General features: G+C 39.7%; 1 protein-coding gene across 2 annotated transcripts in view; it reads left to right on the plus strand.

The window, feature by feature from the left end:
• Window positions 1-3,080, plus strand: part of LOC139456343 (golgin subfamily A member 3-like) — a 34,127-nt gene extending 31,047 nt beyond the window's left edge. For both annotated transcript variants that reach the window (XM_071237988.1, XM_071237989.1), the window contains exons 11-14: window positions 38-163; window positions 494-687; window positions 1,617-1,730; window positions 2,763-3,080. In XM_071237988.1, coding sequence (XP_071094089.1) covers window positions 38-163; window positions 494-687; window positions 1,617-1,730; window positions 2,763-2,898 — 570 coding nt within the window. In that variant the 3' untranslated portion in view covers window positions 2,899-3,080. The remainder of the gene's footprint in view (window positions 1-37; window positions 164-493; window positions 688-1,616; window positions 1,731-2,762) is intronic.
• The last annotated feature ends 12,214 nt before the right edge of the window (window positions 3,081-15,294 follow it).

Consider the following 15,294-nt stretch of genomic DNA (forward strand, 5'->3'; position numbering starts at 1 on the left):
TTAAATGTCACTGCCTCATGTGTGTCCTCTTGTGCAGGAAAAGCAGGAGGAGATCGACACCCTGAAGGCAGAGATGGCAGCCATTAGGAAGGACAAGCTGAGTCAGAAGACCCGAGTCACGGAACTCCGGAGTGCCCTCAAGTCATCTGTGCAGCACCATAAGGTTAGGGAGAGTTCAAATTAAGACCGCGCTTTGAAAATGTGAAAAGTAAATCCAACTCAGCCATGTTAACAATGGTTCTAAACCTAGTGCTGTGATGGAGCTTCAGATTATTCTTTTTCACCATCAATTTCTGACAGCAATTCTGATAAATTCTTACTATTCATAATATGTTTCTAGTTTTATAATTCTACTCCAAGTTTCTGTTTCTGTTTATCAAATGTATGTTTTATCGTTCATCAGTTGAAGTTGTCAGTTGTGCTGATATTCTGATATACAGAGGTTAGACTTCTAGCCTAGATACTCATGCTTGTGATCACTACATATCTGCAGCTTGCAAAGAAGATCATTTCGAAGAAAAAAGAGCTGCAGATGGGGGCAGGTGATGGGCTAGTTACATCCAGCGGCGAGGACAAAGGGACGCAGGTAAACTTTGACACCCCCCTCCCCCTCCCGGCGCCGTCCTTTGACCTGGAGGCTGTGGAGAGACTCCTGCAGGATACGGCAGTGAAGGCCCTGGAAAGCAAGTGAGTCACGCCCACTCCAGCACAATCTCATTACAATCAGAGAATTTACTCCAATACTAGGGCTGTAACATTGCATCGATACCTACAATTTTGTCAATACTAAGGTTTGTTTGTTTGTTTGTTGTTTAACGCCGCACTTAGCAATATTACAGCTATATGATGGCGGTCCGTAAATAATGGAGTCTGGACCAGACAATCTAGTGATTGATGTAATGATATCGATCCAGGCAATTGGGATACGATGACATGCATCAACCAAGTCAGCAAGCCTGACCACCCGATCCCATTAGTCACCTCTTACGACAAGCATAGTCACCTCATATAGCAAGCATGGGTTGCTGAAGACCTATTCTACCCCGGGTCTTCACGGTTATCGATAATAAGTTAACAGCGATGCTTGAATAGTCAGCTTAAGGTGTGATACACTATATAGAGAACAAGAAGTGATGCAGGTCAGCCTCTCATAATGACAGAAGTAGTACAGCGCCACCTATAACTATAAGCATGGTGAACAATGAGATGTGGTGGTAATAGTTGACATGCCTGCTGCATTGTAAATAATCAAGTTTGGACCAGACAATCCAGTAATTGGTACCATGAGTATCAATCCACACAATTGGGATACGATGACATGTATAAACCAAGTCAGTGAGCCTGACCACCCAATCTCGTTAGTCGCCTCCTACGATTGCTGAAGACCTATTCTAACCCAGAATCTTCACAGTCTGACCACCATTTGACCAAGACTATATATATACTCTAGTAGTAGTATGTCATAATATAGCCAGAAGATACCCAACAGTAGCTAAAATATTCGCTCAGTTATCATTTTAATAGCAGATATTGTGTATTGATGGTTACAATAGTACTGGGTATAAGTTATAGTTGCTGTGATGATGTGACTGTATCCAGTTGTCTCCCTTGTACAGACCCCTGGACAACCTTCAGACCTGTCTGAGCTCGCTGAGGTCAGAGATCTCCGGACTGCAGAGGCAGATGGACGTCCACACCACCACGGTCCACACCTCAAACAAGAGCTGGAGGTATGTGGGGGATCGATCTGGGCAGGGTGTCCGTTGTTCTAAATGTTCTAAATGTGATGCACACCTTGATGATTCACAAGAACATACCAGTCTGGGACTTCTGTCACTAGTTCAAAGCGGAAGGTCGGAGATTTTATCCCCGGCCGTGTCATGCCATAAAACATTTAAAGATGATTCTTTTTATTACCCTCTCTGGTGCTCAGCATTAAGGGGCTTCAACAAGGACTGGCCGGCACAGAGTCAGTATACTGTGTCTGAGTGGGGTATTCATGTTTAAATGCGGCATGGTATCTCAGTGGGATAGCACTGTGAAGTCCGGACAAGTACAATGAGCCACACACACACACACACACACACACACACACACACACGTGCATGCAGGTTACTATGTAAGTGCAATAATCTTGGATGCAACGTTAAACTCTATTTCACCGCCATCATCTCAAAACCTCAGACATTTTCATGATTTTATCTATAAAATACACCAGTCTGAAAATGATGTTAAGAGCGAAGAGTGGGCTAGTAGACTCAAAAGTATTTGCCACAGACTTGCGTACATGAAAACTTGACACTTACGATGTTAATGAAACATGTCTATCAGCATTGATACATGACATGATGACAAGATACTCATATTGTGTCACAGTGTTGCGACGCACTAAACATGCCATGTGTTGTTACACTCCCATCAGATGTACGGACCAACAAGTTTAGAAAATCGTTGTATCCATCTTGTTGAGAGAACATCTTCTTGGAGAGAGAGATGGTACTTGTTTTTACCTTGCCTGGTGCTCAGCATCAAGGGGCTGAAACAAGGACTGGTTGGCACAGTCAGTATAATGGGTCTGTGTGGAAAATTCATGTTCAACAGGCCCAAGGTATCACAGTGAGCTAGCACTTTAAAACTTTGGTCCAGACTAGTACAAGCAGCTGCATGTACGAGGCAGTATGAGTCGAATAATCCTAAATGCATTAAAACCCATTTCACCTCACCTTTGTTTCTGACTAGTATGATTTTCATTTCCATTACAGGAGCATCGAGTCCGAAGTCAATGAGCTACGAGAGGTCGTGAAGACCGTAGCCAACACAACCCTAGCAGCAACAACAGCGACAACATCCAACGCCGCGGACGTTGTCCAGACACAGTCAGATGTTGTGGACATTTAGATCACCACACACAGTGCCAACTGACACCGCTTCTGTTGCCAGGGTTTCCGTGTAGGTGACGCAGATGCACCCCAGAATCTCATAGCGTGATGTAGCTATATACTTCAGTGATCATCACACCATCATTGTTAAAATTTGTTGAAATTCACAAAATGGGAGTGATGCAGATTTTAACGGCTCTGAATTTGGGTGACATTGTGTGAGAGTGAATGTAAGGAGTGACAGATTATCCCTAGCTACTTTCATTGTGCCCTGAAATCATCTTTTGATGTCCGTTTATATGGGTTACAAGCTTGTACATAGCAGTTATGTATGGGGAGTAGCAGTGTGTTGGAGTCATCACGGGGTGAGTTCAAACCACGCTTTTAACAAGGTGACAGATATGTGTATATATTTATTTATTTAATGACGTTCAGAAAGCATGTTGGTTTTGTCTTGTAACATCTGTTGTTGTCAGTTGTGGCGCTTAAGTGTTGCAGCTACTGTGAAAGGATGGGTACCGCTACTGTGAAAGGATGGGTACCGCTACTGTGAAAGGATGGGTAACGCTACTGTGAAAGGATGGGTAACGCTACTATGAAAGGATGGGTAACGCTACTGTGAAAGGATGGGTAACGCTAGTAGCAAGCTTACTTCTGGGAAGGATGCAATGGATGCATTCTGTGCAAATTCAAATTTTGATGTTCTAATTTGTGCCATGCTTGAAACTGAGACTTGGATTTTAACAGTTATTTAATAATTCATGAACCCAGTGGTGGCTTGGTCACGTGGTAGCCCCAGACAAGTCATTCAAATGATACTTTCCATGTCTGATAATTCAAGTTCTATTATTCAAATCAATCTTAGATGATTATCCTAGATACACAATTTCAAACTAGGCAACTATTACAACAATTACTGACCCTGGTCCCTTTGTCATCATTGTAGCTGAACAGCTAGTGACGTGTACAGAAACGACCCTGACTTCTTAATGTATTCAGCTGGCCATGGTCTGGACAAAAGGTGAAAAAAAACCTTGAATTGTAAAGTAATCAACAGCATCATCATCAGCATCAACATCATCATCAGCATCTTCATATGTCATAGCAGACAATTGTGTTTTTCCTGTCAAACGTTATTTCTGTCTTCTTGAGTGAAGACCAGGGATGAAATATTTTGTGAATCTGACTACAGTGAAGCATTGTTCATCTGGGTCTCGTTCCACAAAGTGATCTTAGTGCTTGGACTATCGTAAGCCTATGCTAAACTATAGGAGATACGATCATCTTAGCACTGAGATCGCTTTGTGGAACAGACCCTTGTATTTTAACTGTTAGAAAAATGTCTATGTGTATGAAGGACATAGCGATAGCAATGATTCTTTTATTTAAAAACTTGTTTCTTGGGGCGATACCAGGTAAACGGTACTCTTTCATTGTACCACCCCATCTTTGTGATCGTTGAATTTGAGCAAACGATGTAGATTTACATTCCAAATTCAAAACATGTGGGGCACAAGGTGACCAAGACATCAAAGCCATTGAAAATGTTGGTGTGCAGAGAAAGCCAGAATTCTGTGAGCATGAGTTGGAATTCCAGATACATGGTATACACGTTGTCATGCGAGGAACATTACAGTCAGTGGGATGTAAGCTGAGTACTCATTGGTTGAGCACATTTTCCCCTGGAGCCAGGATATGCTTGACTTGTTGGTTAAAAATAGCGACTGCTCTGCAAATGGACGGATGACGGGAGGAACATGGCGTGTACTAACTTGTGAAGTGCTGACAATGATGGCTGTGGTTTCAGCTTCCTGTCTGTGTGTCACTATCACGCTGTTGACATGAATGTATAAATATTGTCCTGGGAGTACAAGAACACGAACAATCAAAGACACCTGGTGCCATTGTGTAGTCAGTCAAGCATTGGTTCCTTGTTCTGATTCATTCGTAGCTCTAGCTTTTATAAATCCCTGCAATTGCTAGAAGATGAATATTCACCAAGGCCAAACATATTCCAAGTGTGATATCCCAAAAAGTGAAATTGAAATCCATTTATATCCAACTTTCTGTGTGTAATAATTTCAGTGCTGTGAAATTAAGATTTTGTTTAAAATGCACGTGGTCATGGATTGTTTTAGTATGTTTCTGTTACCATGGTTACAACCAATTGAATGCTATTGTGATATTTTTGTGTATTACTCTGAAGTATGAACTTTACCTTTCTTTACTCAGCATTAAATTTGTAGCTCGGCTACTTATGAATATGTTGCTCTTGCTACAAAACCCTTGAGTGCTCACTTCAGGGCATATTTTTTTTCTTGCTACAGAAGAACATGGTTAGAACCAACTTGGACATAACAATATTAAGAACTGGGTCCAAATCCTATGTTTACTAAAGCATATAAAATTCAGACAGAAACAACTTGACAATGAAATCTGCATTATTTATAAATTTGTGATCTTTCGGGGAACCTCTTGTTTAAGCGGCTTTTCAGTCAGTTTCCACTACTCTGCGTGTGAATTCAATTACAGCATTTCAGACCTGTTTTCAATGACTTGTGTTATCACAGAAGTGCAAGCCAACCCTAAGAAAGACTTAACGACTTGTGTATATTCATGGCAATTGTATTTATTGAATTTTGGTAACACACAAACTCCAGAAGCCAGGAATCCGTAAAACACTCACAGGTCGGCGACTTCAGTACACAGGGCATACAAAGTTATTTAATGTGCTTTTCCGTGACCAAGTATGTGAAAAACAAGGTTCTTGGACAATTACAAATCCACATTTTCAAGAGGCCACCCTGACTGAATATTAATGATAAATTCCTTCTTGCTTGCTTCTCAATGCAGGTGAGCAAATCATATTGAACTGACCAATCAGGTTGAAGAAGAAATGATACTATTTTCTTTCAACTACTATGTAAGCACAATCACCAATACTTCACAAGTATGGAGGAATGTAGTGTTTACAAACCCGTGAAGTATTGACGATGTGTAAAGCGAGAACCAGTCCATGTTGGAAGTATCCTTTAACATTGCTTGCTTTGTGACTTGACTATTGTGCATATAAGCTATCTGCTTGATCTGTATGTCTGTGATTATTGCTCTGTGATGGTGGAGTGATTAATTAACGTGTAGTTGTTAATTTGTCCGTGTTGTGTAATATACGTCTGCTGATCATGACGGAAATTCTTGTTGAGTTTTGTTGATAAATATTTTGATACACTGTACATAAACCTTATCAAAACCATGTACATGTATGACAACTATGCACTGTGGGTATCTCCAGCACAAAGAGGATGGTTATTTCTTAAACAGAGCTGCAGCTGGAGTTTTGTCATCATGGATTATTCTGTAATTATTCCGTAATGCTTTCATATGGCCTTCAGACATGACTTTGTAAGAGATGTACCTTGAGTATTTTTTGGTTTTAGTTGTTTTTGTTCAGCATAATGAGTTTACTTTCTTATTTATAGCCCTCATCCTTCTCCCTTATGATATACTGGCTTGGTGGGTAGTGGGACCAGAATGCCTGATAGGGTCAGTCTCGATCGGTTTGCCATCAAAATGTACCCTGGGTACAAAACGATATTGTCAAGTTGTACCTTGATTTCTTTTGCCGTATCGTTTTGTACCACGACCATACCTAAGTGTACCCTGATTTTGGAAATCTTATGATCGTCTATATCGTAAATGAATTCCTGATCGGTTTATGGCATTCAACAACATGGCCGCTGCTCCAACCAGAATTTCTCAAGAACTTGGATCTGGAGACAAAAACAATGAAATTAAATTAAATAACTCAGTTAGCTCTAAGTTTGTTTTTTTATCAGGAAATATGACCATGAGATTTATTTACATAGATAATTAAAAAATAAGAAATTATATGTGATACTCTTTCACTTTCTGTCAACATTACCCTCTGCAAAGAGTTATCTGCCTTTATACTATAAAGTGGGTTGATGTTGCCCATGCTGCTGAAAGAGAACAAGAATCGGGGTACACTTAGATATGGCCTGGGTGCTATACGGCAGCAGAAATCTGGGTACAGTCTGGGTATAGTTTTGTACCCAGGGTACAGTTCCATGGTAATCCGAACGAGGGTGACGCTATCAGTATGTTTGTCTCCATGACCTTCATCAAGCTAGGCTTCCGACCACATTAACCAGACACTCTGTGATGTTACTGTGATACTGTTAAACTGGCATCTGACCCATCTCACTCACTAATTCACATTGGTCGCCAGTGAGTATTTGACTGAATTTATGTGTCATGTAATTTATGAACTTAGTCTTTGAGAATGTTGGGCCTTGGTGGCCCAGTCATCTAAAGCGCTACAGTTTGCTGTGAAGAGTGGTGTCCCTTAGGCATGCCAGAAACCTATATTAATCGTGGGTTCGAATCTCACATTCAACCTGACTATATTTCCAGTGCCCGGTGGGTTTCATCTAAGAGCTAAACATCTGAGACCTGCATCAATTTGGGCTTTCCTCCCACATCAAGCTAACTCACCCTGATTGAACTAAAATACTGTTCCACATTTAGCTAAACCCATCTCACTCACCTTAGAATAGAGTGAGTGAGTATGATTTTATGCCGCTTTTAGCAATATTCCAGGAATATCACGTCAGGAGACACCAGAAATGGGCTTCACACATTGTACCCATGTCGGGATTCAAACCCGTGTCTTTAGTGTGACGAGCGAATGCTTTAACCACGAGGCTAGCCGACCACGCCCCTTAGAATAGAATGTTAAGTGCAACATAAAAGGATATTTTGATAATAAGAGAGAAAGCATCGTCAGTTTTCTACTTTAATTGATATGTTTGATATCAAAAGACACTGTTTGGATTCACTGTACATACTGACATGGGTTTATCATGGAATAACAGCAATATCAATATCAATATCAAAGTTGTATATATCACTAATATATTTTTTGTGTTCCCAAGAAGGATTTCCTGAAGATTGTCACAAATAACTAATTCATGTCAACATATACATCAAAATAGTAGTCAGATTATGCTGTGAGTGTTCCTGGTGGCTTTGTAAGGACACAGGATGGTAAGGACACAGGCAGATTTTCTCTTGTCTGTCGGGACACTTGTGATTACGTTTTGGGAAAGGCAATGACAATTACTGCAAATGTTTTTCATCATTGTATTTGTCATTTGAAACATGCAGTGCGAACAAATCCGTTGAGGTTCATCAATGAATTTCTATTTTGACTGGTAAGAAATTGGTTTTTATGGTAGTTCTATGAATTTCTTAATTGTCTGGATTTTAACTAAAGAGTTATCTGTCCGTGCCAGAGCTATGCTGCCATGGTTGCCAATGAATTTGTTTTTTTGCTTTCTGAGGAAAAAAAGCAGAGAATACCTGGTGACATGGTTATTTTGAAATAAGGTACTCATATACTACCCTAGTACATACTTTTGTTCATGTCTGTCGGGAGAAGAGGTTTCATGGACTTGGAAAAATTTCACTGGAAAGGGTACATGTTTTGAGGTACATGGTACATGGTACAAAGATAGAAGCCGATTCTTGGTCTTCACCAATACTTCATGGCCTTTATGTATTAAGTTCCTCTCATTGTCAATACTTCAGTCAAATAGTTTATTCATGTGACCTAGCCCGTCACGTTCATAGGCCGTGGAGATATGGTCACAATCGGTTATACCACGGTCGGCAGTGATCAAAATTTACCTCGCACTGGTTCTTTGACATATCACAGGGACTGCGGTTTGTGTATTCATATATATCTGTAAATATCAAAACATTATCTGTTATCTGAGGGGAAGTTGCATTCATCATCAGTCGAGCTGTACTGTTGAAACTTTCATTGTATTCACTTCATGCCTCTACATTTCATCTTGTAATTTTCACTGCTTGTGTTACAAAAATGTCAGTTACTTCGCTTATGTTGTGTTCCAGGTTATTTTCCATCCATTTCATCATAGGGCAAAGTAATTAACCAGGCTACATCTAACCAAGATGTCTTGAAATTCAGTTATTTCAGGATCAAATATCCATTTCAAATATTTCCTGTTCCTATTTACATGGATCCTTCATGTTGGCAAGGGTTGTTTTTCATAAAGTAGCTGGGCACCATTATCCTACTTGTCACTGCAATGAATTGTGTAGAGTTGCATCCCTTAGCCATGCCAGGATGTGGTGATTGAGGTTCCAATCCCAAATTTCCCTGACTGTGGTCTTTGGGTCGCTGTCATAAGAGGCGACTAACAGGTGGTTAGACTTGCTGACGTGGTTGTTGAATGCCATCGTTTCCCAAATGCGTGGATCGATGCTCATGTCAGTCACTGGATTGTCTGGTCCAGACTCGATTATTTTTTACCGCTGTCATGTAGCTGGAATATTGCTGAGTGCGGCATAAAACAACAACAAACAAACAAAATCTTTGGTTTGCACCATTCTCATGTGTTTCACCACTGATACATCAATGACCTTGTGACTGTGTTGTCACTGACATAGTGGGCAAACAAGGCCTGTGCTTGTTGTAGGAGGCAGCCGCAGGTCCACGGTGATTGCATGGGATGTTGTTCATAATATCAATCACTGGTTTGTCTTAACCACTCATTTATTTCCTTCCGACCATTTTATAGGTGGGTGTTAAAAATCGTAAGCTCATTGGGATGTGTAGCTGAAACCAATTATTTATATACTCTACTGACAAATGTATTTATATTTTTTTTAGATATGTAATTAATTCATTTTTTCTAGGGAGTTAAAACAAGACAATATATTCTTAAATGTCTTTCCCAAATTTCTATTTTTCATTTGTATTATACCTGATAGTAAAATAAATCTTGCTTTAAGACAGCTTTTAAGAAATGATTGCTTACACATTCCAGAAAAGTATTCTTAAATAAGAAATTATTACAAAGAACAAATGTGTATTGTGTTTATTAATTTCTTCATAAAACATTGATAGATGACGTAAACTCTGTACCTAGATGAGGTAATTTGTCCATTAATAAAGGAGAGAAAAGGTAGACCATGGGTTACTAGTTTAAATGATGCTAAAGAAAAGGATTTTTCTTGTATGACTGTTGGAATGAATGGTGACACTTGTCAAATATTCTCTTCAACAGAGGGGTACCAATATCTACTATTTGTTTTGTGGGAAAACATCTATATACATGTTTATGTTTTAGTTGCAATCGATCATATAATACACTCTACTTACTGGGTTTGCTGACAATATTAGAACATATAACAAAACCATTTTCAACTAATTCTATTTATATAACAGCTATAAGTAAAGTACAGCATTATGTAGCAGAAAGCAGATCTAGTCAGATGAAGCAATGTGTACTTTGTAAGCTTTTGTTCCTTTAATTTGTGAAAACAACTTCATGGATTTCCATTTTACAGTGTAAGCATTGTTTATAGCCCACATATTTTGCAGGTGCAATTATCACCTCTCACCATAGCACTGTAATCTACTGCTCCTGATATAGGTAGCATTGATACAATAAAACCTTAGGCCTTACACCTAATAATAACAGGAAGATTGTTCTAATAATAATAATGATGATATTGACAAACATTTGGAATTGCCTGAATGCAGACATCTTTTGTTTAATACTTGAAAAGAAAAACAAAACAGTTCAAAACACATGATAATCCAAGTTATTATTAAAAAGACCAGAACAGGGGTGACTTAATTCTCAACCACCCTCCCCTCGCCCCCCCCAAAAATGTCCTGTTGAAACACTATTTTTTATTTCGACCTTCAAACCAAATGTTTCAGTAATAAAATCTGGCCGAAGGAAACTATAGAATGTATATTTATTTGCAAATATTAACATACAGCCTGATTGTGGAAACTTATTTTTTGTTGAACATTTCTGATATGACTACACCAGCTGCAATATTTTACTATGTAAGTCTTCAATATATCTTTTAATATATAGGCAATGACAACAACAGTATTTGGGTATGTTTTTGCCATCCTCTGTTTGTTTGAAATGAATCCAGAGTTATTTTGCTCCAATAACCATACCAACAAACATGACTTGAGGGTCATGGAATAATTTTACTGTTTTCAAATCAAAAGGTGCCTGTCCAATAGTTGCGTTTTGGTAATAAATGCCCCAAACTAAAATATATCTTTGGATTTTATATTTATCGCTATATATGCAATTAGTGAGGATTCCTTTTTAATGTTGTCATGAAGAGTAAACGAAATACCTCATGTGACAGGACCCATTTGTCTAGTGGGCTGCAATTCTCAATGCAGGATGGGTTAAGAGCGTTGTTAAACCCAACTCACTCACTCATTCTGAGTATGAGTATGAGGTAGGTGTAAGTTAATCATTAGATTTTCAATCATCTTTTCCTTAAAAGGTGGGAGGAAGTTTACTTTTGATTTCTTCCAAAGAAATACCTTCATCCATGGTACATTGAACACATTTACTTTAGCAATTGAGTAAAACCACAAATAAGCTTTTGTAGAAATAAGGTTGGAGTGATAATGCAAGGAATATTTTATGTTGTCTTGAATAAGAACTGGCGCTTTTGAAAAGCCAGCAAAGAGCAGATGTACTCTTAATACAACTGTTACCATGGTTATAGGATCCTTTTTTGATATTTTGGCATAATGAGTAATTTTACAGTTAGATCTCTGAAGAAGGTCCTTGTACCTTTCATTTCTTTGGGAAAGTAGTTGGGCCATCAGTGGAACAAAAACAGTACATTTCAAGAGCTTTGCAATCACAGACCATCAATTAAACAGTGCCTTAAAGCCATGTGTTGCTTCTGCAGTGTTTAGTTGTGAAGTTGGATTTTGTTGATTACATACTATATGTGGTAAAGTGATCATCTGTAAGTGGACTTGGTGTGTACCCTTGGAGCTCTACACCAGTCCACATGCAGACCCAGGAGGTGTGCACTTCCTGTCTTCCTAAGATACTGTTTTAAAATATGAAAAGTCTAAATGTGGATATTCACCCATAAGGTCCCTTATCTCATGGTTGGTCACTTACAATAAAACTACTAAGTCATTTGGTCAAATATAACTATTAACTGACTAATTTGGGGCAAAAGAAATTCAAATTTTTCCGAATTATGAATACTTTTTACTAAAAACTGTATCTGAGCTTGTGCATGAAAATGCAAAGAATGGCATGTACAGTTCTTGTCAACCAAGGTTAAGTTCCATACAGACCTTTTGGAGTCCCAGCTACGTGAAAGTTTTGGGTTGGGGCTTCATGTGAGTCCTTACACAGTAATACCTTGCTCTGTATTGGTGAGGGGCTTGACCCTTCAGTGGTCACTGTCCACAGGGTCATCGCCCAACAGATTTTGCACCATTTTCCTTCATCTTTTGTTTGTTGGTTTTATTATTGTAGATGCTATTTTTAGTTGATTTACTTGTTGACATGTGGGATAAACATGATTGGAAAATAAAAGCATGACTATCTACCCTTGTATTGTTATATTTGAGAGTTTCAAAATCATTTAAATAGGGCGGAAGTCTTACCATTAATGGTGGCTTGTGTAGGTGCCTTAGTTGTGGAAATATACCTGTAACAAAAACCTATGGAAGCCCATCAGACCTATTTAATTCCTTTATTCTTGAAAATTCAAGATACAAGTTTATTTTCAAGAGGCTCATACGAAGATCTGATGCCGTGCAATAGCAATGTTAAAACATTTGACGTAATTCGTTTAATGTTCACCGTATGGGCTTGAAATTTCACCCTCGTACCTTGAAATTTGAATTTTCAAATGAGCGTCATCAATTTTCAATGAAAAATTCAAAATAATCTGACCGCTAAAAAAGAAAAAGGTGTAACTGGTAGATGCCTACCGTCTGAGACGTCTGGCCTACCTGAAGAGATGGGGTGCGTCCCTATGGTTCTCTACCAGAAGCAAACGTAGCACATGGGGCACCTTACCCCCATCGTCCTGCGGCTAGGGAGTTAACGGACTATAAAAGTCCAGTTGCCAAACTAGGCTGGAATTATGGAGTTCTATTTTACTCACCTGGTGTCCTGAAAAGGAAAATGTTCTCCTGCCGAACCTGGTCGCTACTCGCCGCCTGAGTGGTGTGCCCCAGTGCTACGCTATGCCTCTCTACCAGAAGCAACCACGAGCCATGTGGTCCATACCCCTGACATTCACAAACCTGTGCAGTCGTCAGCCAACCTGAAGAGACGAAGAAAGGAATTTGGCACCAACAGACGAGACGAACCACATGCGTCGAGGGCGGTGAGAACTTAAGCCAATGTATTCTGGCTTTAGCGTAACATGTTAAAATGGGACCTCACAGGAAAGCCACGGAAACCAAATACTTGGACTCAATCAAGTTGGAAGCTGGGAGCAACAGAATGTGTCGTTTAACTTTCCTTCTGGGAGATGATTTGTATAAACTCATTCAAAAACAAAACATACCACACAAAATGTGTTGACTACCTGTGGAGAAGTCAAAAACTGTGAGACAGGAAGCTGATGTACCGTGGTGGGAGGCAATGTTTAATGTGATTACGTCTATGTAATCATCACTCATTCCTGCAACAGTGTGTATTATGTAATCTGTGTTTTCTTTTCATTATAGGGTCGGTGGGGTAGCCTTGTGGTTAAAGCGTTCGATCGTCACGCCGAAGACCCGGGTTCGATTCTCCACATGGGTACAGTGTCTGAAGCCCATTTCTGGTGTTCACCGCCGTGATATTCCTGAAATATTGCTAAAAGCGGCGTAAAACCATACCCACTCACTTTTCATCATACGTTTTAGTATGTTTGAAACTGTTACAACGAAGCAAGGTAAAATCCTTCAAATAAAATAAAACAAATGGTGATGCCACGTGGTCCACGGTTACATAGTTTGCAGTCACGTGACATATTTATTTGAACAAGTTCTATCTTTGCCGCCGGCTGTGCACTGAGCGTACACCATATGTTAACCTATGCTCGCCCTCCTTGATCTGAACCTGTAGAATCATCATGGCATGTGTCAGCTATTAAAATTTGGATAATTGCCTATTTAAAAAATCAAAGGCACGGTTGGGGTGCACAGTGGCGAACGTTATCCGAGAGTGTGTTTGTCAGTGAATGCTGTTTAACGCAGCCTAAAATACTCGAATCTGGGCCACAAGAAGACAGTGGTTGATATTATGAACAACCGCTGACAGAATTCAAGATTTTAGTTTCAACACAGTGGCTTTGTTAAGCGGTAGCGAGAACTAAGATCTGATTTTAATGAGATTGGAAATGTTTTAGATGTAACTGAAAGCCAAGCGGCTTTAGTTTTCACATGCACCCAAGAACAAAACATGTGCAACATACAATGTTGATAAATAACACCAGGTTTCAACGTTTTCTTTGCAGAACCGGTGAAGATACGCGTTTATAGGTAAATTTCTGAGTTAGTTGAAGAGTCCCGTAATGGGATCTCCTCAGATCTTTGTTTAGCGGTAGCGAGAACTAAGATCTGATTTTGATGAGATTGATATAATTCTGTGAGTGATTGTTTATTGTATTGCCACTGAGGCGAATCCGAGTCAAACGAGGCGACCATTACGCCGGGAACTAAGATCTGGTGATAACAACGGGTAGCCTGACAGTTCATATGTTACAGAACAGAATACCGACCACGTTGTAAAACACCAAAAGATGTTGGTTGGTTGGTTTGTTGTTTAACGCGGCACTTAGCAATATTCCAGTTATATGACAGCGGTCTGTAAACAATCGAGTTTGGACCAGACAATATAGTGATTGATATCATGAGCACCGACCCACGAAATTGGGATCGATGACATGCATCAACCAAGTCAGCGAGTCAGACCACCCAATCCTGTTAGTCGCCTCTTACAATAAGCATAGTCGCCTTTTACGACAAGCACATCTTCCCGAGGCAACTGACTGTAAACTGGACTTTTATAGTCAGTTAACTCTCTTGCCTCGGGAAAATGCGTCAAGCATGGGTTGCTGGAGACCTATTCGACCCCGGATCTTCACGGGTCCCCAAAGATGTACATATCAAATGATGGTGATTGATTCCGAAGCACGAGAAAAGTACGTGAGAAACGTTTTCGCCTTATCTCACATCGCGGTTGCATGGGAAAAAACGTCTGAAAACGAGTTATTGGATTGTACCATAGATATAATACCTTTATACACATATTTCACTGGTGCAAAGAGTGAGTGAGTGAGTATGGTTTTACGCCGCTTTGAGCAATATTCCAGCAATATCAGGGCGGGGACACCAGAAATGGGCTTCACACATTGTACCCATGTCGGGAATCGAACCCGGGAATCATAACGAGCGAACGCTTTAACCACTCGGCTACTCGACCGCCCCACTGGTGTAAAGAATGTTCTATGTGTGTCACTGCATACTTTATTGAATGATTTGGCGAAATTATTAAAGAGTTTCTTGTGTTTC

The sequence above is a fragment of the Haliotis cracherodii genome, unplaced genomic scaffold (assembly GCF_022045235.1).
Source record: "Haliotis cracherodii isolate W230 unplaced genomic scaffold, xgHalCrac1.p SCAF_11, whole genome shotgun sequence".
In the NCBI taxonomy this organism is placed as follows: Eukaryota; Metazoa; Mollusca; class Gastropoda; order Lepetellida; family Haliotidae; genus Haliotis; species Haliotis cracherodii.